Source organism: Calliphora vicina, chromosome X (genome assembly GCF_958450345.1).
Source record: "Calliphora vicina chromosome X, idCalVici1.1, whole genome shotgun sequence".
In the NCBI taxonomy this organism is placed as follows: domain Eukaryota; kingdom Metazoa; phylum Arthropoda; class Insecta; order Diptera; family Calliphoridae; genus Calliphora; species Calliphora vicina.
This window is the reverse complement of record NC_088785.1, coordinates 6250636-6274325: the sequence shown is the minus strand read 5'-3', so window position 1 is coordinate 6274325 and position 23690 is coordinate 6250636. Positions and strand designations below refer to the sequence as shown.

Here is a 23690-nt window from a genome sequence, read left to right as displayed (position 1 = left end):
TGTCTACTTTCATAATATATATGGCTTGTACCAAGCCACTTCCCATGTGTCCCGTAATAAACCAGCAACGATTTTTTTGGCCATTTTGGAGGAAGTAATTTTTCTCTGGAATCATTCACACGATTTTTAGCACGATTATCTCATTATGTTCCAAAAACTGTCTTCTTTCATAATATATATGGCTTGTACCGAGCCACTTCCCATGTTTCCCGTAATAAATCAGCAACGATTTTTTTTGGCCATTTTGGAGGAACCTATTTTTCTCTGGAACCATTCACACGATTTTTAGCATGATTGGTTCATTTTGTTCCAAAAACTGTCTACTTTCATAATATATATGGCTTGTACCAAGCCACTTCCCATGTGTCCCGTAATAAATCAGCAACGATTTTTTTGGCCATTTTGGAGGAAGTAATTTTTCTCTGGAATCATTCACACGATTTTTAGCACGATTATCTCATTATGTTCCAAAAACTGTCTTCTTTCATAATATATATGGCTTGTACCGAGCCACTTCCCATGTTTCCCGTAATAAATCAGCAACGATTTTTTTTGGCCATTTTGGAGGAACCTATTTTTCTCTGGAACCATTCACACGATTTTTAGCACACTTGGCTCATTTTGTTCCAAAAACCCTCTACTTTCATAATATATATGGCTCGTACCGAGCCACTACCCACATTTCCCATAATAAATCAGCAACGATTTTTTTTGGCCATTTTGGAGGAACCTATTTTTCTCTGGAACCATTCACACGATTTTTAGCACGATTGTCTCATTATGTTCCAAAAACTGTCTACTTTCATAATATATATGGCTTGTTCCGAGCCACTACCCATATTTCCCGTGGTAGATCAGCAACGATTTTTTTTTGCCATTTTTGATTAACCTTCTTATACCTAAATTCCAACTAGTAATTTTTGTTAAAATTAAATTATAGTTTTCTAGTATTTCTTAGGTTTTGTTTTTTGCTTTTATTTCCATTTGCATTAATATTACTATATAATTGGGTATTTTTACTTCCCGATTTTCTTAATTCCCATAAATTGGGTATTTCGACTTCCCGGTTTTTTAAATTCCCAAAATCGACGCTATCTCGTCGACGCTATCTTGGCTCACGTAAAAATTCTAACAATATGAAAGCAGTGATGCCAACATTTTTTGAAAGGTAAATATTTATTTTTTACAAAAAAATAAAAAATAAAATATTTAAAAAAAACATTGAAATTTAATAAAATAAATATAAATTTCTTCTAATGTATGTAAAAAAATTTGTTTAAATTAAATCATTAACAAGCAATATATGTATGTATTTATAAAAATGTTCACAATAATATGTTGACGGTCTAAATACAAAAAACACTAAAAATAGTAACAAAATCACCAAGTTGGTTTTTTGGTTATTATTTTAAAAACAGCTGATACGATCTTACGGAAAAACTTACTACAATATAACATCATTCAGAACGGCACAGAACAGAAACGTTACAGAACGCAAAGACTAATGGAGCCTTAAGACTTTTCAGGCGTCTGTTTTTTCGAATTCCCTTTGGAGAATCTTCCAAAAAATCATGAACATTTACACGGTGATTTTTTACATGAAATTATGTTTGTCTTGTTTTTGACATTTAATTGTTGATTCTCTTTATTATGTTTATTCGTAATATTTTTTGTATGTATAAAAAAATGTATGTAGTGTTACGAAATTGTACTTGAATTCCAATATAACGATTTTAAGGGCTGATTTAAAAGTAGCATAATGCTTTCAAATAACAGTGTAACAGCTGTAATAGCTGGGCATTATTAAATAAAAGCTTTCAGTTGATTTGATCGTAAGTCGGCAACGCTGTATTCGAATTCGAATATTCAGTTAAAGAACATTATAGAAAGTACACCACAGATGGCGTATGTATTAGTAAGATCTAGAATATTCGAATTTTGACAGTCAAAGAACAATCTAGAGTGCAGATGGCAGTGTTATAAATAGTGGCAGAGGTTGCAGTCGTGAGTCAGTTTATCAGAGACGATTTTCGAATAAACATCAACTGAGTGCCTTAAAGTGTGTTGTGTTTTTCAAGTAAATTCGTGTACATTATAAATTGTGTCTGTATTTCTGCGAATTTACAAACGTGTATAAAAAACATTGAGTGACTATTTAATTCTGTTGTTGTTGTACATTTGAATAAATAAAGTAAAAATAAAGTTGTTACCATTTTCAAACTACTAAACGGCTTTTATTTGCAATCAAAAGTATCCGGTTTATTTAAAGGAAATAAACAAACGTTTTGAAAAGGTTAAAACGTAACAGTATAAAAAAAATGTCTCTTTTAATATAAATGATGTTTTCATTTAAACAAACGAAAAATTATAAAACATAATAAGAAGAATACGAATGAGTGTAAAGAGGAATGTCAAAAAGAAACATGAAAAAACCGAAATCATGTTTGTTTTCTTACCCCCCATTCTTCTCTACCCGCGCACCGTCAATCATCTACAACCATGAAAACAGACGTCTGGGCAAACATGAAACAAAATCATCGTGTAAATTGCATGTAAAGCTAGGTACTCTGTTCAAAATTCCGTGCGAAATGCTGTCAAACTACATATAAAATATTTGGAATGAAATATATGCGAAATAATTTCGCAAAAGCAGTACTCTGTTTTTATTGTGGAAAACATGTGAAATACATCTGGCAACCTTATTTTTCCTCACGAAATAACATAAGCAGCACTTATTTCGCACGAAATTAAAACTGTCAAACAGCATATAAAATTTTTCGCATGAAAAAACCATAAATTTTCGCAAATATGAACAGAGTATAAGGCTTAAGTTAAAAAGACTTGTTTAAATTAAAATGAATTATTGTTGTTGTTGAAAAAATAAAATTTTGTGTTTCAATTATATTTATAACGTGGTAGTCCTTTAAATATTCTAAAGGGAAATGACGGTGACTTTAGTCCATCTGTGTACATATTTATTTTTCCTATCGGCTGTGCAAAATTTTGAATTATAGCTGTCATGGCTTGACATGAACATGGGATATGCGATATATTGTGATCGGTATTTAAATTGCAACGCAATAAAAATACAAAAACAAAGGGTGATATTTTGAGGGGTATGAAAAAGAAAAACTATGTAGAACACTTCTTAAATCGCCCTCAACTAATCATTATAACATATGTATGTATGTACAAACATTTCATTATTAACAGCATTATAATACTTTACCTTTTCCCGTTTGTGCTTGCAACGCAGTCATTACTTCAGCACTTACATCTGGCGATAGCAGACCAGTCTCAGTGTTTATCGACTCACGTAATGAATTTATGTCACGCATTTGACCACATGGATTCATTAAAAACTTCAATGGCACTTTTTCATGATGACTTACATTATTCTCCTTTTCTTCTTGATGATAAGCATTTTGATTTGTAATTTGAATATTTTCATCCTCATCTTTTTTTGCAAAATTTTTGTAGAAAACGACAATTTTATTTAAATTTATTTCTCATACAAAGCACATCGGGGAGTTTACACAAAAAGTGGATATAAATCTGTCATTTCCTTAAATGTCAATTGGATTCAGTGTTGCCATATATTTTTTGAAGAAAACTTATTTTTTAACAAAAAAACTTTTTTTAAGTACATACAAAAATTACAAAAGCCAATTCGTACATATATGTAATCAGACTGAGATAATTTATGTGAATTTAGAGCTGGAGACACTTTAAATATTTTCAAATCCATCTTCCCATTTAGTAAATGAATTTGGGGACTATCATTTTGAAATTAACGGTTCAACATACTGATATCATAAATTTACAATTTTCCAAAAAACTATCGCACTATATAGTAAATGTATGGTATTTTTATGAATTTTTAATAAACAAAATCTTTTAAATTTTGCATATGTATATATTTTTTTTATCTCAACTTTATTTTGGAAACTAATGAGATGATTAAGAAATAATGTATGTAGGTATTTGAATTATAGTATTCTGGTATTTTAATTAACTAAGTCTTCTTCATTTTTGATATAACGTCTTGTGACTAGAACCAGAGTAAATTCAAACAATTGGAGTATTCAGGACATTATGACAATATGACCAAATAGTAGACCGTGTGAATACCCCAAATGTAATTTAAGTCATAGATAACACTTTGTTAACATATTTATCAAAAATGGATAACAATTGCCCTGTGTTATGGTACTTTACATTTAAGGCAAGCTGATTATTCGAGCGAAACTGCATACATAAAAATTAATTCTCCAATCAAGCTCCATGCATAAAAATTTAATTTGTCATGTTGTCACCTTATATTCACCCCTATCGCAAATTAATATTTCACATGAAATGTGTTCCCTTTTCCCATTTTTCGTTCATGAACTTTGTTCACGTGAAAAAATTCCCCAACATGGTACATTTTTAGATTGAATTTTGTAAACAATAAACAGCTGTTACGAACAAAATCAACTATTGTGAATGAAAAGTTCAGGGAAATATCACGATAGCAATTTTCCCTTCGAGGGAAATGGATATATCATGAGAACATAAATTTCACATGTTTTTCACGAAAGGTGCCATTATTTCGACAAGTCAAGTCAATTTATGCATATATTTGTATTTTATAACATTGCTAAGTTGACTTAATTATATTTATTTAGCTTTAAATAAAGCCTTCTAATCTGGTTTCCTATCTAGTTATTATTTAGGTTAATTTTTAGATTGACTCAAGAAAAACTTTAAGATGGATACATATTTATTTCCACTTTTTAAATCCCCAAATGTGCAACGCTTTAAAAAAATACATAATTATTATTTATTAATAGTGTGCAGGAGTATTTTTGTGTGTTTTATCGTGAAATATTTTACTTGAAACTGGATTTGATATTTTGTTGGTACAAAAACGGCAAACAAAGTAACGAATACACGTTTCCGCGACAATTGAATCTTATCCGAAACGACCCGATAAGTGATGGGATTTGAATATTTATATTTAGTGTCAAATTAATATATACATATATATATACTTTTCACAAAAGTAGTTTTTTACATAATTTGTTAAAAAGTAGTAGTAATTCAATTGAAATTTACTGAGTCATTTGATATTAAACTTATTTGCAAATGACATAATGTGATGATGGAGGGTCGATTCAACAATATCTCGCAGTTTTTTAAACTCTAATGGCTGGTTTTTGACTTGAAAATTTGGAGATTAAATTAAGTTTAATCTACGAAATTTTGCTAGTTTAAGCGTCTAATACTGGCCGGTTAATCTCTGCAATAAGTCCGAATTTACAAACAGCTGATGAAAAAATAATAAAAAATAAAATATACACGGAAAACCAGAATAAACAAGAAGTAAAATTTAAAAAATTAAGAGAACGATAGAGAGTTGAGATTATAAGTTTTAATGATAACACTGTGCACAAAATTGACACTTTTTTCTGTCAAGAAGGGCACCCAGTGGCATAAAATAATTCGGATACGCTAAATTCAGTGGTGCTAAACGTTTTTTTTAGGTTATCTCGGAAATGGAGGAGGTTGCATAACATATATTCGCGTAACTCAAAATGGTTTAGTTTATTGAAAAAAATTAAAAAACCGAAATTCTGCAATAAAATTACCTTTATGTAAGTATAAATGGCAATTTAATATAAATGACAATTTTTAATGCCGTTTTAAAAACCAAAAATTTCGAAAAATTTTCTAAAAAAATATTATATTTCTGAAACGACTGCAAAGATTAAAAACGTGTTAAGCCTTACTTAAAGTAATTTTATTGGGGAATTTCGGTTTTTTCATGTTATTCAATAAACTAAACCGTTTTTGAATTACGCGAATATATGTTGTGCAACCTCCTCCATTTTCGAAATAACGGTATATCTCGAAAATACGAGCTAACCTAAAAAAACGATTAGCACCATTGAATTCTGCCTTATTTGGATACCGTAGTTATAAGGAAAGGCAACCAATTAAAAACAGATTGATACCTAAAACCAACCTCATCTGGTGGAATATAAATTTGTATTTATACCAACCAAAGTAAATTATAATAAATACGGCTATAAATTTATTAAATTTAAAAATTCCATAGAGATAATATAAAAGAAACAGTTTTCAATACTCCAACACCAAAGTTGACAAAACGATAGTTGCGAAAAATTATACTTTGTCACAACTAAAAATTAATTAAAAAACAGAATATCCGCATACATATATGTAAATCGGAAATTAAATGTAAAAATAAAATGTTGACGCTAAAAACAGCACTCGTAGCCCACTGCACGGAGCGAGGACACACACCTAATTGAAATATTTGAATTCTTGGCCCCAAAAACCACTTCTGGTTTTGTACAGCGCGAATGCCATGGTTTTTTCAATTATCTTGAAAACAAAAATTGCAAAATCAATCAACCTTAGCACCAATTATAGGGCGAACTCATAGGTGGCTGTAATGTCTGTAATTTCTAAACGGTTAGTATGATTTTAATAACGCTTCATTCACATGGCTTTAGAACAGATATTAGCAAAAATTTAGACTGAGGTAACTATACAAATTCCAAGCCTATAATCCTTTAAATCGCATCAAAAATAGAAAATTTATCATATTCCCGAGTTTGCGATCCTGTAAAAACTCCCCGATTGGTCTATAAAGCTTAAAGTCAAAACTTAAACTCAACTGTACCTCTTCTATAACCATGCGAACTATCCATTTCCCTTTCCACACTGTGTGTTATCACTTTTAAGAGCAAACTTTCATGCCCAACGAAAAGTCGGTTTAAATATTTGAAAATATCTCTCATCCGACAATCACTTAAATGTCCATAAATCCCTTATAATTATTTATTTCTTGGATCGCATTCGATGTGGTAGAATTTTGTTTCCAAACAAGACTGAATGCACCACATATTCTGCGACTTGGAATTTATTATGCAATTCTGAAACTCAATTAAGTGTAGTTTGAAGTTTATAAATTATTTGTTTTGAACAGACTCAAATATTCATAGAGTCTGAGACAGTTCATAATCATCATATAAGTATCCGTTGTTTGTCTTAAAGTTAGGGAGATCGGAGCAGTTTGGGTAACCAGTCCTACATTTGTTTAATTGTTACACTGTGCTAGTTGAAAAAACTGTCAAGCGGGGCACCCGGTGGGTTAAACTAATTCGAGTACGTTGAATTCAGTGGTGCTAACCATTTAGCGCGTAACTCAAAAAGGGTTTAGTTCACAGAAAAAAGAAATTCATAATTCGAATGAATTAGGAATATAATTAATCGAACATGACTTTTTTTCCCAAACTTTTTCATTCAGAATAAGAACATGTTCATAAATATTATAAAATTGTTCATGACGGAAATTTTAGCTTTTTTTTGCATAATTTTAATAATTTTTTATAATAAATTGCATTATCTAATGAATTAATTTAATTCATAACTATTTGCATAATAGCCATATATTGGCCAATATTTTAAGATGAATCAACAATATCTGAATCTTAAAAATATCATTAAATTTAATAAAATATCCATAAACATTAAGCATATCATCCCCTTAAACAAATTTAATCAATTCCGCATATTTTCTCATTTTGTAGCTGAAAATCATAAAAATAAATAAAAATTTTCCAAGAAATTTCAAACATTTTTCAACAACATAAAAATATACATATGTAAATGAAAATTGATATTAAGGGTACTCATTTAAACGCTTAAGTTTCCCATTTGTGCAAATGGGCAAATTTGCGCGACATGTTTCATGAACCCACCTTTTCAATTTTGTGCAAGTTTATACAGAAAATTTATATTTGTCAAATAAAAATACATAAATTCAACAAAAGCTTTAATAATTTTTTTTCAAATTGTATAAATTTTAATTTTAAAATGTTGAATGAAAGTTAAATCTTTGGAACAAACGGTGGTATACATAGTTTGGAGGACTTTGTTTATGTTCTAGCTGTTGGTTAATGTTTTCATACACAATGTCATTTCATACAATCATTCTGTTCCAAAGTTACACAATTTTCACATGCACAAAATTTTTATATTTTATTTGATTTTTATTTCTTATAAATAAAAGTAAACAAAAGCAGCTGATTCATCAAATGCACAATAAATTCAAGTTTGCGAGTTTAAATTGTCGCGCAAACTTATCGGAGTTGTGCAAACGAATATCCATACATTTTTTGACATTTCATTTGCGAGAGTGTAAAAATGCACAGATTGCACAGTTTGCGAGGCTTTTAAGCGTTTACATGAGGACCCTTACTATATTTTTCAAAATTTTTTTTTTGGCAAACATAAAATCAACATTTAGCAAAATTTCTAAATTTTTGTTTTTTAAAACGCTGTTAATTTTTTCTAAGCATATAGAAAATAAAGTTCCAAATAAAACAAGCTCTAAATGATTAAAATCTGTTTGCAACTTTTGATTTTATAAACAAAAGATCAGGCAAATATACCCTAATAACATTTTTACAAAAAGTCTTCTATACATTTTTTAATTTTTAAAAATTGTATACATTTTTTGAAAAGAAGACACAATTTTCTATACGTTGATATATAATATATATATATATATTATCTTTTCCAGTAGTCAAATTTATGGATTCAAAATCAACAACAAGCAGAAAATTTACAGAATCTTGCCGTTTTGTAAAACTGCACTGCATTGCCGACTTTGCAGTACTAAACATAGAAGAACACTGCTCGATGTAGCTAATTGCTATGAGTTGTGAATAAAATTAAAAGTTGTAAACTGATTTTAATCACTTAGGGCTTGTTTTATTTGGAGCTTATATCTTTAAAAAAACTATATGCATTTTCAAATTTTTAATGTAGTTTTTTTTTTCGAAATTTTTATAAAAAATTATTTTTTTTGTCCAAAAAGAATTATATTTCTTAACTTAAAGCTATTTTATTGCGGAATTTCGGTTTTTTCAGTTTATTCAAAAAACTAATCCGTTTTTGAGTTACGCGAATATATGTTGTGCAACCTCCTCCATTTTCGAAATAACGGTATATCTCGAAAATACGAGCTAACCTAAAAAAAACGGTTAGCACTACTGAATTAAGCTTACCCGAATTAGTAAGCTTAATTCCCTTCTTGACAGAAAAAAAGTTATTAATGGATATCTGGAAATCTATAATAGTGTGATTCTCATTACTTTGCAGATGTTATTTTGGTAACATTGTACGTAGTTGGTTAACAAATCGCTGGTATCTCACCCATACGATAGGGGTAGCGAACTGCACCGGGTTAAGCTAGTAATAATATAAACTGAAGTTTTTTTCTTGTAAGTACTCTGCAACCATATATACATGTGAATGTATATAGAATAGAGTTTCCAAAAAACCGTAGAATTTCAAAACCACGGTTTCGGTTTTAAAAAATTGAAAACCGATCAGTTTCTGTCGGTTTTGTGATAATTTATTAAATATAAATAAGTTGATAATATAGGAAAAGCTAACAAATTTAAAATTCAAACTTGACGGGTGTTCAAGAAGATAAAGGAAAAGTGGTACATTTTATTTGAATGGTACTTTTTTAATATATTAAATTAGTTAGCTTATATACATTAAATTTGGTTAATATGCTTCGCAGTAAAGAAATAATCAAGAATAGGGGGCTCGATGGTATTATGATACCAAAAAAAGGAGAACTAAAATTTTACTTTTTATTATATTAAATTATTTTACTTATGTACATAATAGTTGGCTATAGTACTATTTCTTTATTGTAATAGTACTTTTGGAATATTTTATAATAATAAACATAAAAATTAGACACACATGATTCTAAATGAGTTAGAATTCGCAAAAGGTGAATCGAGTGGTACATTTTTCTTGCATTTTCAATAATAATAGGCCCAGAAATATGAAATTAGGCATTCATGATGCTGAGTGGGAATACAAAATGTGTGTCTTTATGGTACTTTTTTAATTCTAATAATACGTTCGGAATGAGCTAGAATCCACATTAAAATGAACCAATAAACTGGAAGCTTTAGTGGTTCATTAGGAGACTTAATAGTACTATTTCTTTCTTCTGATTGGGGTTTCGAAGCGCACCGGGGTCAGCCAGTACTCCATATTTTTATTGGATATTTGAAAATAACCAAGTCTTTGTTAAAAACACTTTGCATTCTTTTTTTTTTAAATTAAATAAATAAACAGTCATTTGATTTTTAATTGTCAGGAAATACTTGGATGAATCTTTGGATGAAAAAGTTTGTTTTTCATTTCTAAAACTTTAATTTTTCTACTGAAAATAGATTAAAAGTAAAAACCGAAGAATAATTGTCGGTTTCGGTTTTAGGCCGCGGTTTCAGTTTCGAATAAAACCGAACACGAAACTCTAATATAGAAGAATGTTTAATCTACATAAAGGCACCACAATCACAAAAACCAGTGAACTCGAAGTTATTACATTATTTTAACAAGTGATTGTGATTGGAATCAAGGAATGTAGAGATCCATAGTTTCTTAATAATCTCAAATTATGGTCATACAGAATCTTCTATAGCCGTGTGAAGTTTTATTAAAATCGTAGTAACGGTTTAGAGTTTTTTCAAGTTGTTGTATTTTAACACTTTTTATCATAGCAGACACGACTAAACAATATCTTCCGGGTTTTAAGGACCGAATATAAATCATTCTTATAAGTCAAAAAGAGATGTTGCTTCAACTTGTGTAAATGTTGTGATTTTGTTTGTTTGTTTGTTTTAATATTGTGTTAATTGTTTAAAATATGTGAATAAATATGTATTTATTTAGAACATGCAAAGTTGTTTGTACCAGACGGGTGTCAAATGTTTTAGGACCGTGTTTGAAAGTTGTGCGTGTCGAAACAATAGGAGTTAGTGAGAGTGTTTGTTGTGTCTTATATGTTTACCTTGGCCACAGCCCTCATGTACCCATTTTACCGAACGTTTCTTACGGTTCACATACATGCATTGTCCCCTCGATTGCTGGTTGCTAATGTCACTCAAGGAATGCGATATTCTTCGTGCAAGCTCAACTTGATCTTCTACGGTTGGATGTAATGTTGGCGAATAAAACGCTGAGGATGCATAAAGTTTTCCTAAAAAGAGTTTAATTTTAAATTATATAAGGCATTTCAATTTGCCAAAAGCGATTTTAAATTATTAACACAACAAACACTATCTAGCCGATCTACATATCTATATGTTGGCTACAAATATGCATTGCATTTTTATGGATAATGCCACCATTTCTTCTGGATAATAATAATAATAATAACACAGGTCACACATGGCAAATATTTGCTCATAAACGCGTAACCACTTTTTTAGCACAAATTTGTTTGAAGTGTTTACTCTTACAATCGTTTTGTAAGATCAAACAGCATCAAATAAAACTAAATGTTTGGTTTTGAATCATCTTAAGTAAAATAAGTTTTTGAAATAAATAAAAGAATTCCAATATATTTTATATAGTGGTTACGTCTTTTTAGTCAAATATTTGTCATGTGTGACCCTACCTTTAGTCTGCTTTTACACAGGGCAAGTTTTCTTGCGCAAGTCTAGAGTTTATAGGAGAGAGAGGCAAGAAGAAAGAAGACTTGCTGGTACACACTAAAACATAATTAGTTAGAAACACATATTTCAATTGCATTAAGATAAGCCGTATAGTGAACATTTAAGACAGTGGGGAAGCGGTAACATGGTCATTTGAAGATTTGTGTACCTATGATTTGGACAAGACCGAAAAACCACAATTGCTATGTTTGCGTTGTTAAATTACATAATATGAATAAAAGGAAAATGACAAATCCTGATCGCTGAAAGCCCTCTACTGTTCTCAGACATATACCACCATAACAATAAACTCATCAAACATTTAATCTTTTGAACACTAATGGTGTTTTCTTTTCTGAGAAAAATGTTCCATTTATGTTACCATTGGCGCAGGGGTATGTTCCATTCTAAAAATGTATGCAAACATGTGAAAAGTTGCCGTTTTCCTTTCTAAATATGTTGCATAAATAATTGGTAAAATGTTACATATTTCACCCTCAATTACATACCCTTTTTTAACACTGCGTTAACCCTCTAACCGGCAATGCTGCCTCTAGGCGGGTATCTTAAATGTATGTAATGCTGCTTTATTTGGTTATTTTTCCCGTTATAACGGTAAATATGTGTAAAGAGACAAACTTGACTTGTCTTTTGTTGGTTTTTATTCCAAGGTATTTCTTTTTTTTCAAACAAGAACCTGGTATATTATTGTACCACGAAATAAAATTGGCCGGTTAGAGGGTTAAGTACTTTTTTGCAGTTGAGTAACAGCTGATTTCTATTATTGAAAATCAGTGTTGTTAATGATGTTGGCAAACACACGTAATTGAATGTCGATAGTCGCTTTAACAGTGTTAAATATCGCTTTTTAATACAAAATTCATTCAATATTTGGCACGCTAAATATATATTAGTGTTAAGTGTAAAATCAAGAAATTATTTTGTCTATTTAGAAAAGACAAGACACTTATGGTGTTATCAACCGTCTTGGTGATGTCAATTGTCTGCCTCGGAGCTGCGATTTAACCCCTTTAGACATTTTCCTTTTTAATGACCGATGCTATGAGTATAATCCATAATAATATCGTCCCAGGAATTCTTGAGATCCAAAAACCGTCAACAAAGTCTTGGAAAATTGGCCTGTCATGATAAGCTACAATTAAATGACTTTTGGTAACTGGATAAATTTATAAATTTAGAAAATTCCACATTTAACATATATGTAATGATAGAATTAATAACAAACGTTTGCCAAAATTTAATTTTTAACCTTCTCGACATATTTTGTTTTTGAATATATTTTATAAATTCCATCTTTTATATATTTGTAGTATGCAAATATAACATTATTAAACATATATAAGTACAATACAATTTATAGCCAACATTATTCCTAAACAGTAGGTAAATAAAAAAAAGATTAATAAAAGTAATAATACGTAATTTACAATGTTATACTATATATTTTAAAAATTTAGAAAATGTTGAAGAAACTTACTTTATGCAAACAATTATTGTTTTACGTAATTCATCAGAATGGTTAACCCTCATTTTCTCAAAGTCTGTTTATTTTATATCGCTAAATTATCTTGATGCAAAAACGAAAACCAGACATTGAGACAATGGGTCTTAATATTCACCCTTATCGTGGTTGGCGTAAATGTCTAACGCCTACGTCTGTTTCGTACTAGATTAAATATCAAATGCAAACTGTTTCTTTAATCCAGTACGAAACTGTCGTAGGTGTATGACGTTTACGCCAACCACGATAAGGGTGATTGTAACGAGCTATTGATGAGGCTAGATAATAGTTATATTTTGGATTTGGGCCTATTAATACATATAACTCGGGTATATGTATCTGAAATTTTTGATCCGATTTGAAGTATGAATAATTGTTAAGGATTCCTAAGTGTTTAACTAATTACACTGTGCTCGAAATTGACATTTTTTTCTGTCAAGAAGGGCACCTCCTCCATTTTCGAAATAACGGTATATCTCGAAATACAAGCTAACCTAAAAAAACGGTTAGCACCACTGAATTCAGCGTACCCGAATTGGTTTAACCCACCGGGTGCCCCGCTTGACAGTTTTTTCAACTAGTACAGTGTTATCGGAAGTAGAGCTTATGTGAGAGCTGTGCACCGATATTGACCGATTCGTACATAATTTTGAATTTTCATTTCATAACACTTATTTGTGCGGATAAATGTACCTGTTCAGTTCTAGTTTAGTTTTATTTTGGATACAAATTCGAAAATACTAATCGCTTTTTAAAAGCTAGAATATTTAGTTGTTAAGATCCATAATAAAGCGAATGATTCATGTGGGAATTATTTTTTTAATATAATTGAAGAAAATGTTAGTTGTTGAAGACGTTGTTGGTCTTAGATTAATTTATTCCTGTTATAATGGTGCAATTTTCTAAAGTACACAAATATTTAATTTAAATTAAGAACATAATATATCATAGAGGCACAGTGGGGGAATTTAAAAAAGGAAATAAATCAACCATATTCAATGATATTGCTACCAATAAATTTCCCCAAGACGAATTTTTACAAAGGGAATTTATAGGTGTCGATTCTACAACATTTACAAAAACCACTTGCAATTTGTTTTTGTTTATGTGGTTTAAGCTGTCAAAGTTTGCTGTTGTTTTTGTTACTTTTACGTTTGTTGTAGCATTCGCCGCAACAAACACAAGATAATTGACAGCTCAAATATATAAATATAAATTCGCCTTGGGGAAGCTCGAGCGAATGTTAATAAATTCGCTCGAATTTGCCTGACTTCGTCACTGCTTCTGCCTTGCAGCTGTCAGTCACAGTTGAAGCTAAAGTTTGTAGGTTTGGGATTTTTTTAATTGCTTAGCGTTTTTCAGTTGCTTATTTTGCAGAATTAAAAAATTGTAACTTTGAAAATATTGTGAATTAATATATGTACTTACTTTTTATAAAAACAAAATTATTCAAAACTGGAATTGAATAATTTTTATTTTTTTTTTTTTTTGGAAAATGTAAGTTTCTTAGGATTTGCAAAGCCCTACAACTGCCAAAATATGCGAGTGCTAATAATGATGAAATAATGAAATAGATCTGTGCTGAATTAGAGAGTTCGATTTAAACCCGTTAGTATCCACCAATGAGAGGTTGTGAATAAAGCATTAGGGTGGCTTTTAAAGTGTTTTTTTTTCAAATTTTTAAGGAGAGTATAAATAAAGCATGTATCAGGGCACACTTAGAAAGGTGACTGCATCACTACAACAATACAAAAACAACAGGTACTTTGTTTTTGTTAAAAAGTAGGTGAATTGTCAAAGTTGTCTGTTGTTGTTTTTGCTTTTGGGTTTGTTGTATTTTTCGCCACAACAACCACAAGTGAATTGACAATTTAAACTGAATAAAAAAAATAATCAGCTGTTTCATCGCAGTCACCTTTTTAAGTGTGCCCTGGCATGTATCAATTAGTCGATATAGTATGAAAACAGAAATTTGCCAAGCAATTGCTGTTTGCTGCATAAAATACTTACTGTCTCTAAAATATGTATGTAAGTACTTCAAATAAAATATTTATTTGAGTTAATGTTTGCATAAAGTTTGGTTTCTCTTTCGAGTGGGTAGTTGACATAATTTATTTACATTTTTAATTTATTATATTATTTAAAATGCAGTGGTTTTTTTGTTTAACTTTGTTCTTGATGTAAAAATGCTTAATACAAGGCGAATACATATACATATATATGAATTCGCCTTGGCATTATATTAGTATTTAAAGACAGTGCGTTGCAACTTAAAAAAGTCGGACTATGTGTTTAGAAGCTTTATTTCCACATTGCGCCTGGCTCAGGTCGTTTCTAGGGGTTTACTGGATAATGTTAATCAGCTCATTTATGTATCCATTGCTGGGGCCATAAGAATCTGTTCTATGCCAGGGGCCTTTGAAAATGTTTGTAATGGATAAGACTTGTAAATTAGCAATTCGCTTATCGGGTATATCTGACATAAAAGTCGGTGACTAGGAGGGGTACATGTATATTCTCAAGAATGAGTCTTATACCAGGTTGCATGTCGGTAGACTACCAATTTTGATAGATTTTGCTCAGGAACCGCACCATAATAATATAAAGACATATTATATCAAACAGAATTAACAAAACATTTAAACCACTGCACCAATTTCGATAATGGATTTAAGTACTTACGATTTTTCGGCAAAATTTCCTCAGAATCTGTGGCTGGCGTAAAGATTTTATCCAAATCAATTTTTTTCGATACATTGGTCGATTCCTAGCATTTATAAAAAAAAAATTTATTATAACAAAATTAAATTACTGAAAGGTACAAATTGTAAAAAAATCTAGTTAAAGTAATTACACATGTAAACAAATGTTGACACATAAATTTTAAATTGGAGAAACGGGGTAAAAACTTTATTTTGATACTTTTGGCGCCCTATGCAAAAGATTCGAAATATGTATTTTTAGAAACAACAAAGGGGATATTAAAAACGAATTTCAACGATTTGTTTCGGTATGAACCGGTTAATTTTATAAAATTTATTTATAAACCGATTAAGTTATTATTTCATTGTTATTCCATTCTGTATGAACCGGTTAATTTTTTATTCGTTTTAATAAGAACTGGTTGATTTTCTATTTTATTTTTTATGAACCGAATTATTAACCGCTTATTTTTTTTCTATTTTTTACGAACCGATTCTGTTTATATCCGATTTTATACGATTTTCTTGAAAAATAGAAAAATTATTTTTCAAGAAAGTATGGTCGGGCTTGAACCCTACACTGAGTAAATGAGCAAAAACATTTTTATTTTAAAATTTCAATAATTTATTTTCGAGAATGATTTATGACTACATGAAACCTATTGCTGTTGAATTTCATGTGGATACCAACATTTTTAAGAGATTAAGTGCTCGTTAAAGTGATTTTCGGAAGTGTGCCTTATATGCGAGCTAGTGACTAATTATGTACCGATGATCATAAACTTAGGTGACATGACTTCAGTAAATGTCCTCCCGAAAGTCCTATATCCGAAGGAGATTTGTATATGGGGGCTAGGTGAAACAATGGTCCGTGCCATGCATGTGCCAAATTTGATCGAAATATCTTCAAAATTGCGACCTGTACTTTACATGGGCAGCAAGACGGATGGAGGGACATCGATCGGTATACTTGAAGGTAGGTGTTATACTAATATTTTTGGGCGTAACAAACATTAGACCATATGGTGGTGGCTTACTTTGCGACATTGTTTATTCAAAACGTAAACTCAACTATACCTTTTCTATAGCTTTGATACATACATTTTATTACAATTAGGAACTAACCCCGTCCCCGTTCATCTACAAAAACTTGATTCAATTCATGGTGTCTTTAATTTTACATATTTTTGTCTTTACTTTATTTATATTTTTTATAATTATTTTGCAACCCTAATTAAATGTTAATGTTGTCAACAAAAACTGTAAAACTTTATAAATATATTCCATATTTTTAAAAACATCTGAGTAACGCGTATTATTATTTGTTTCAAATAAAGACAGAGATATGTTTCTGGTACCCAGATTGCTTCCAGAACTTACATTTCTTTTCTGCCATATTTGTTGACTTAATTGGGTCAAAAACTGTTTTTTTGAGGGATCATGTCGATCGCTGGGTTTAAATCCACGTTTTTTTTCCACAACACAATTGGCTGTTGTATGCGATTTTTGGACGCTCCCCACCATATTTTCGCCACTGCTCCTCTTATTTGTTACATTTAAGTTCGACGTACTGGTACTTTTAATCATTTATATATTTTATTGTTCTATTTTTCAATTTCTTACTACTACTACATTCGATTCGTTTTATTTTGGCTTTTCACGTATTTAGTGTTTTTGTTTTTCTATTTCTATAAATCAACAATGTGCCCACTGATACATAAACGTTGCCGAGTGTATTATTTCAAAATAAAAATGCTCTGCATCTGTTTCGAAATATTTTTGGGAGAGAGGCAGACAGCTGGTGCTATTCAACAACACTAAATAAAATTGCGATCTAACTAACCCCCACATAAAATAATAATGCAGGTCCATCAATCCCCACACAACAACAACAAACTGCTCATAGCTACATATATATGTATGTACATACAGTGTTACCCAGGAATGGCAAAGTCGATACGATCGTACTTTTTCTGATACTTTTTCATACTGAAAAGTACCATCCCGATACTCCCGATACTCATTTGATACTTTCAAACAATTTTCTGTATTTTATGTATAAAGACTTGTTTGTTGTGTATTACAATATATTCTGAAGAAAATCTTCTTTACAACATTACTTTCTTTAAAAAATTATCAGTATAAGAGTATTTTCTATAAAAAATATTCAGTTTAACAGCATTTTTATATGCGCTAATAAGATACGCTAATCGTAGTTTTGTGTGAAAATAAATTAAAATTCAAAATATCAGTATGTACTCTGAGGTTCGAAAATGCTATTTGAATATTATATTGATACTGAACGCAATTTTAATTTTCCATCCCTATGTCAAGTTTTCCCTTTTTTACAAGTTTTTTGAGATGTAAACAAATAAAATTTTAGTTTATTAAAAAAAACTATTTCTTTAACATAAAAACGTTTTGATATTTATATCAGACATAAGCATAAAATTGGACCCTGTCATTGCTTTCTCTTTTTTTTAAATTTTAAAAAAAAAATTTTGGTTTTTTAAATTTTTTTGGGTGAAAAAAAATTTTGTTGTCAGGTGGTTGTCCTGGTTTTTCCTCATACCTCAGCCATTTGTGGAACGATTTTGCTGATTTTAAATAGGAAACTTCTCGAAAGCATGCCTGACAGAATTATTGAAGACTTGGATCTTCAGAAAATTGTTTTCAACAGACAGACAGACTGGCGGACATGGCTTAATCGACTCCGCCATTAATATAGACAATATGGATATCTAATGATATATATTTCAAAAACCTTTGCAACTACGTATATAACATAGTAGGTTGGACCTACAATGGGCCTAAATCGGAAAAAAATATTTTTTATCCCGAATTTTTTTTCACCAAAAAAAAAATTTTAAAAATTAAAAAAAAAAAATTAAATTTAAAAAAAAAAATTTTAAAATAACAATTCGAAAAAAATTTTTTTCCAAAAAACGAAAAAAAATGTTTACCTAAAAATAATCAAAATTTGTATTTTGAAGTATAATGTGGTGAAGGGTATATAAGATTCGGCACAGCCGAATATAGCTCTCTTACTTGTTGTTTTTATAATTCTCTAAGGAAGTGAGAAGTTTTAATTTGTTAGATTATAGTAAAATTTTGTAATACATATTCGGAATAATATTTTTCATTAAAGTGCAAAACTGTTAAAATGTTCCTGAAGTATTTGAAAAACTAAAATGCGATTTCAACACTATTGCCAGATGTATTACTAGAAAATGATTTTTTGGGTGTTCAGTAATGTTATCAGTAATTGTAAATGTTATAAGTAATTATAAAAATTTTATAATTGAATAAAACATTTGAATGAAAACAGTGATAAAAGCTCTGAGTTGACAACGCTGCTGATTATCTATTATGATAATTGTCTCTCTGTTTTATTTATTTATTTATATTTATGTTTCTCTTCGGCTCTCATATACATGCAAATTATGATTGTATTTAAGTGTGGGGATGGATGTCTTCGCTTTACATTCTGCATTTATATATTAATAAATGATCCCAACAGAAATATGTTTATTAGGGTGGCACCTATGTGTCAAGGTGTACATGGTCCCAACTAAAATAAAAGTTTAATTCATTTAGAGATACCGTTTCTTAACATTTTCGACCTGGGCTCAGTATTTGTTGAGCTGGATCAGAGAATAAAAATGCCCTTTTTAAGGTTATTATGATTTTTTTATATTTCTCTCAAAGGAATCATATGAAATATTGGTATCATATGAGAGATCTTTGAAATGCACTTTCAATGCCATATCCAAAATTATCGTGTATGTCCAAAAATATTTGAACTCTTGTAAATTTTTTGAAAAAATTTTATTTTTTTAAATTTTTTGAAGTAGCTAGTTTAAGTTAATACGTAATAAACATTATATAATTTTACCGAAACGGGTTTTTCGCATTTCAATCTAATCAATCTAATTCTAATTTCTTTCCGTTCTGATGTTAGGTATATGTTCTAGACACAAAATTGACACCTAAAATATATATAAAACTTTAAGCTAATTTTTTCATTTTGTTTCGATTTAAATAAAATTTAGACTCACTGAACAAATTTTAGAGTTCTATATAATTTAATAAAAACATTTGAACCGTTTTATACGGTTTTTTCGATTTTTTAAAATTTTGTTCCTCGGATATATGAATAGAAGTGCAGTATCACCCGGGTATTTTGGTATCCATATAATGATAGTCATGAATATATAGCTAACATCAGATCGGAGAGAAAATTGATTTTGAAAAGTTCAAATAATATTCAAACTAGTCTGAAATTCTAAAAACGTATAGAACTGTTTCGTTTAATTTATATTTTATGTTAAACTAATTTTTTTAAATAATTTTAGGGCAAAATCAAATCAAAATATTCTTGGACTTGGATGAAAAAATCATAAAAACATTAAAAATTGGAAAATTTTACCATTTGATCCAGTTCACCAAATACTGATGTCAGGACAAAAATTTGAAGAGAGGGGCTCCTCAAACAAACTAAACCTTCATTTCAGTTGGGAACATCGACTCCTTATTTTCGCTTCATATAAACGCACTGTGGTTCCAAATGTCCAATTGAGAAACCCATTTGTATTGGAGGAGAGCAGATTGTTAGCTTCCGAAAAACTTCGTTTTTCCTAATTCTGAAGATACCGATTTTTATAATTTGTCCACCTAGATTTTGATTTGGAACCACAGTGAAACGGTGCGATCCTAATGTTTATGTTCTATTAGTCAACAAATAATATACACATGTAGATGCTCATGTGTATAATTTATCGCTTAAACCATTTAAAAAAAAATGAGAAAGAACATTTATACATATGTACAATGCATTGTACATATGTATTTATTTCTTAACACTTAAAATGGGTCAAAGTATACAAAAAACGCCAAAAAGAAAATGTATATACTATGTATGTATGTATTTATATGTATTTTCTTTTAATTGTATTTATTATATGATCACAAACAAAGAATACACGTCACTGAAAATGAGAAATATATTGTAATAATAAAAAAATAATAATATAATAGATATAAATAAATAAATCCAAAACAATTTATTTATTATGTAGTATATTAGACTGCACGGTGCACAGTGGTATGAGAAAAAAAAGAGGGAAATAAATCTGTAACTTCTAAACCCTTAGTCCGATTTGAATAAAATTTCACACCCGCAAAGTGTTGTCGAGTTTAATCTGAACCTCATTAGCCCACCAGTAGCTGGGCCAGAAGTCCCCAAAGTATGACACCTCGGGTATGGTCAATTTTAAAAATGATCCTATTCTTCGTTGTGTTTAAAAATTAAAAAAGGCGATTTTTCGGTATTTTTTTGGGAAAAAAGTACTTTTATTCTTTTTAAGTTATCTTAAAAATTTCTAAATGGATGTATAATGAATTTGTACTTTTTGAAAAGCTAACTTTACATCAAATATTTTAAATGAAAAAAAAATTATAATTTTTAATAAGGTCCATTCAAAAAACGCCTATTTTTTATGTAAAATTCAAATTTAGGGCAAAAATTCTCAAATCGCATAGTCGATATCAAAATATGGTAACCCATTTTAGATGGCCCAATATTTTCTTATTTATTTTGTAAAGGGTTCCGATAGCCACGCTCGTGGTATGGATATTATAGCCAAAACACGTAATTTTTGTAATTTTTCAATATTTTTTTGGGAATTGCGGGATTCCTGATTACAAATTTCAAAATTTGTTTTTATTTTTCCATTTTCAATAAAAAAATCTATATAAGTGTAAAATTTCATTAAAAAATATTCATAAATAAACATTTTATTTCAATTTGCGGGGTTATCGGAACCCTTTACAAAATAGTTAAGAACATATTGGGTCATCTAAAATAGATTATTATAATTTGATATCGACTATGCAATTTGAGAATTTTTGCTCTAAAGTTGAATTTTACATAAAAAATAGGTATTTTTTGAATGGACCTGGTCCCCTCGGTATCAAAAATAATATTTTTTTTTATTTGAAATATTTGATATAAAGTTAGCAAATAATTCATTATAAATCCTTTTTGAAATTTTTTAGAAAACTTAAAAAGAATAAAAGTACTTTTTTCCCAAAAAATAGCGAAAAATCGCCTTTTTTATTTTTTTTAAATTCAAATGCATGTAACTTTGGACTCAGTCATGATTTTTAAACAATTCTTCCTTTATCAGCAAAGGTCATCAAAATACTGAAGTAGGGTGGGTAAAAATGTTGAAAATTGAATTTTCAAATGCGAATATCTCCTAAGCTATAAAAGATAATTGATAGCTATGACGAGGTTTTATGTAGTGCTCGATGAGAAGATTCTATATACACTGAATCAATTAAGTCTCCGTACAGACATATTCATAATATATACTAGCAATTTATGGTCACTTTTCAATACATATTTAAACCTTTTTTTAATTCATTTTATAAAAAATCGTATAAACTAGAAATCAACATAAAAAAAAACATTAAGGAAAATGTTTTTTTTATAAAAAATCCTATAAACTAGAAATCAACATAAAAAAATACAAACATTTTCCTTAAAATCATAAAAATTTACATAAATGCAATAATTGTTAACTATTTTAAGGCAAGGAATCCCAATATTAAACTTAATTGCATTTAATATGTGGTAGGTCCTCCTTTCTGAGCAATTGCTTCATTTTAATGGATGTGCATGGAATGGACCAGCTTTGTTGGAGGACCTACCACATATTAAATGCAATTAAGTTTAACATTGGGATTCCTTGCCTTAAAAAGTTTAACTGTACGGAGACTTTTTTGGTGATACTTTTCGTACAATTATTGAATTTATGTAAATTTTTATGATTTTAAGGAAAATGTTTGTATTTTTTTATGTTGATTTCTAGTTTATAGGATTTTTTATAAAATGAATTAAAAAAAGGTTTAAATATGTATTGAAAAGTGACCATAAATTGCTAGTTTATATTATGAGTATGTCTGTACGGAGCCTCCATTTACGCGGTACTTTATTTACACGAATTCGGAATAACGCGAACTCTAATTAGCAACCATTTTTTCAAATACTCGACTTTTTTTACACGATTTTTATATAACGCGGCAACAAACAACAAGAAACGGAAAACACAGATGCGAATAACAGATTGTTTTTGAAAACTAAATGCATTTTTTTATTATTTTGAAATTGCTTTGTTAATTTTTATAATTTTTTGTTATATTTTGATCTATTTTATGAATTGGAATATTTTGTTTTTTTAATTGAAATTTTTTTTCTTAATTTTCGATAAGAACTTTTTTTTTATTTCAGTTTTTTACTTTACTTTTGTTTTAAGTTTTTAAAAGTACAAATAACGTCCGTTTGCATTTAAGGTATTTTTGATTTAACGCGATTTTTAGGTCCCAATTTCTTATTTGTTATGTGACTGATGTATTGTTTAAGCATGGAACTCAACGAAGATGCTGGACCGTCCAAAAGAAAAAAATACACAACTTTTTGCGACAGGTGGATTGAGGCTCCAGATTATTCTAAATGGATTAAAAAGAAAGATGAACACACTGCGTTTTGCAAATTGTGCCAGATAGAAATTTCCATTAAATATGAAGGAAGTCTATCGTTAAATAAACACATCAAAATAAAACGACACTCAAAAGTGGCACTGTCGCAAAAATTGTCCCACAGCATTTCAAATTTTGTTACTCCGGCAGAATCCAAAGATAAAACATTGGTCTCAAGGGCTGAATTAATGTTCGTTTATCACAATGTGGTTCATGGGCTGAGTTATAACAATCTAGATTGCCAAATTAAATTGAGTTCTTCTATTTTTTGTGATAGTAAAATTGCTAACAAAATTAGTTGTGGTCGTACTAAAGCTGCAGTGTTGGCTCCATATTCTAAAGAAACAGTTTCTAGTGCCTTTAAAGAAAGCTATTTTTTTC

At 29.5% G+C, this 23690-nt stretch overlaps 1 protein-coding gene across 9 annotated transcripts in view; it reads right to left on the bottom strand.

Moving 5' to 3' along the window:
• Positions 1 to 23690, bottom strand: part of LOC135962751 (interaptin) — an 84526-nt gene that overhangs the window by 26412 nt on the left and 34424 nt on the right. For 6 of the 9 annotated variants that reach the window (XM_065514614.1, XM_065514615.1, XM_065514607.1 and 3 more), the window contains 3 exons: positions 15748 to 15832; positions 10898 to 11086; positions 3230 to 3457 (listed from right to left, as the gene is read on the bottom strand). In XM_065514614.1, the coding sequence (XP_065370686.1) occupies positions 3230 to 3457; positions 10898 to 11086; positions 15748 to 15832 (502 nt within the window). The remainder of the gene's footprint in view (positions 1 to 3229; positions 3458 to 10897; positions 11087 to 15747; positions 15833 to 23690) is intronic. The other 3 variants (XM_065514611.1, XM_065514612.1, XM_065514613.1) reach the window with 2 other exon arrangements.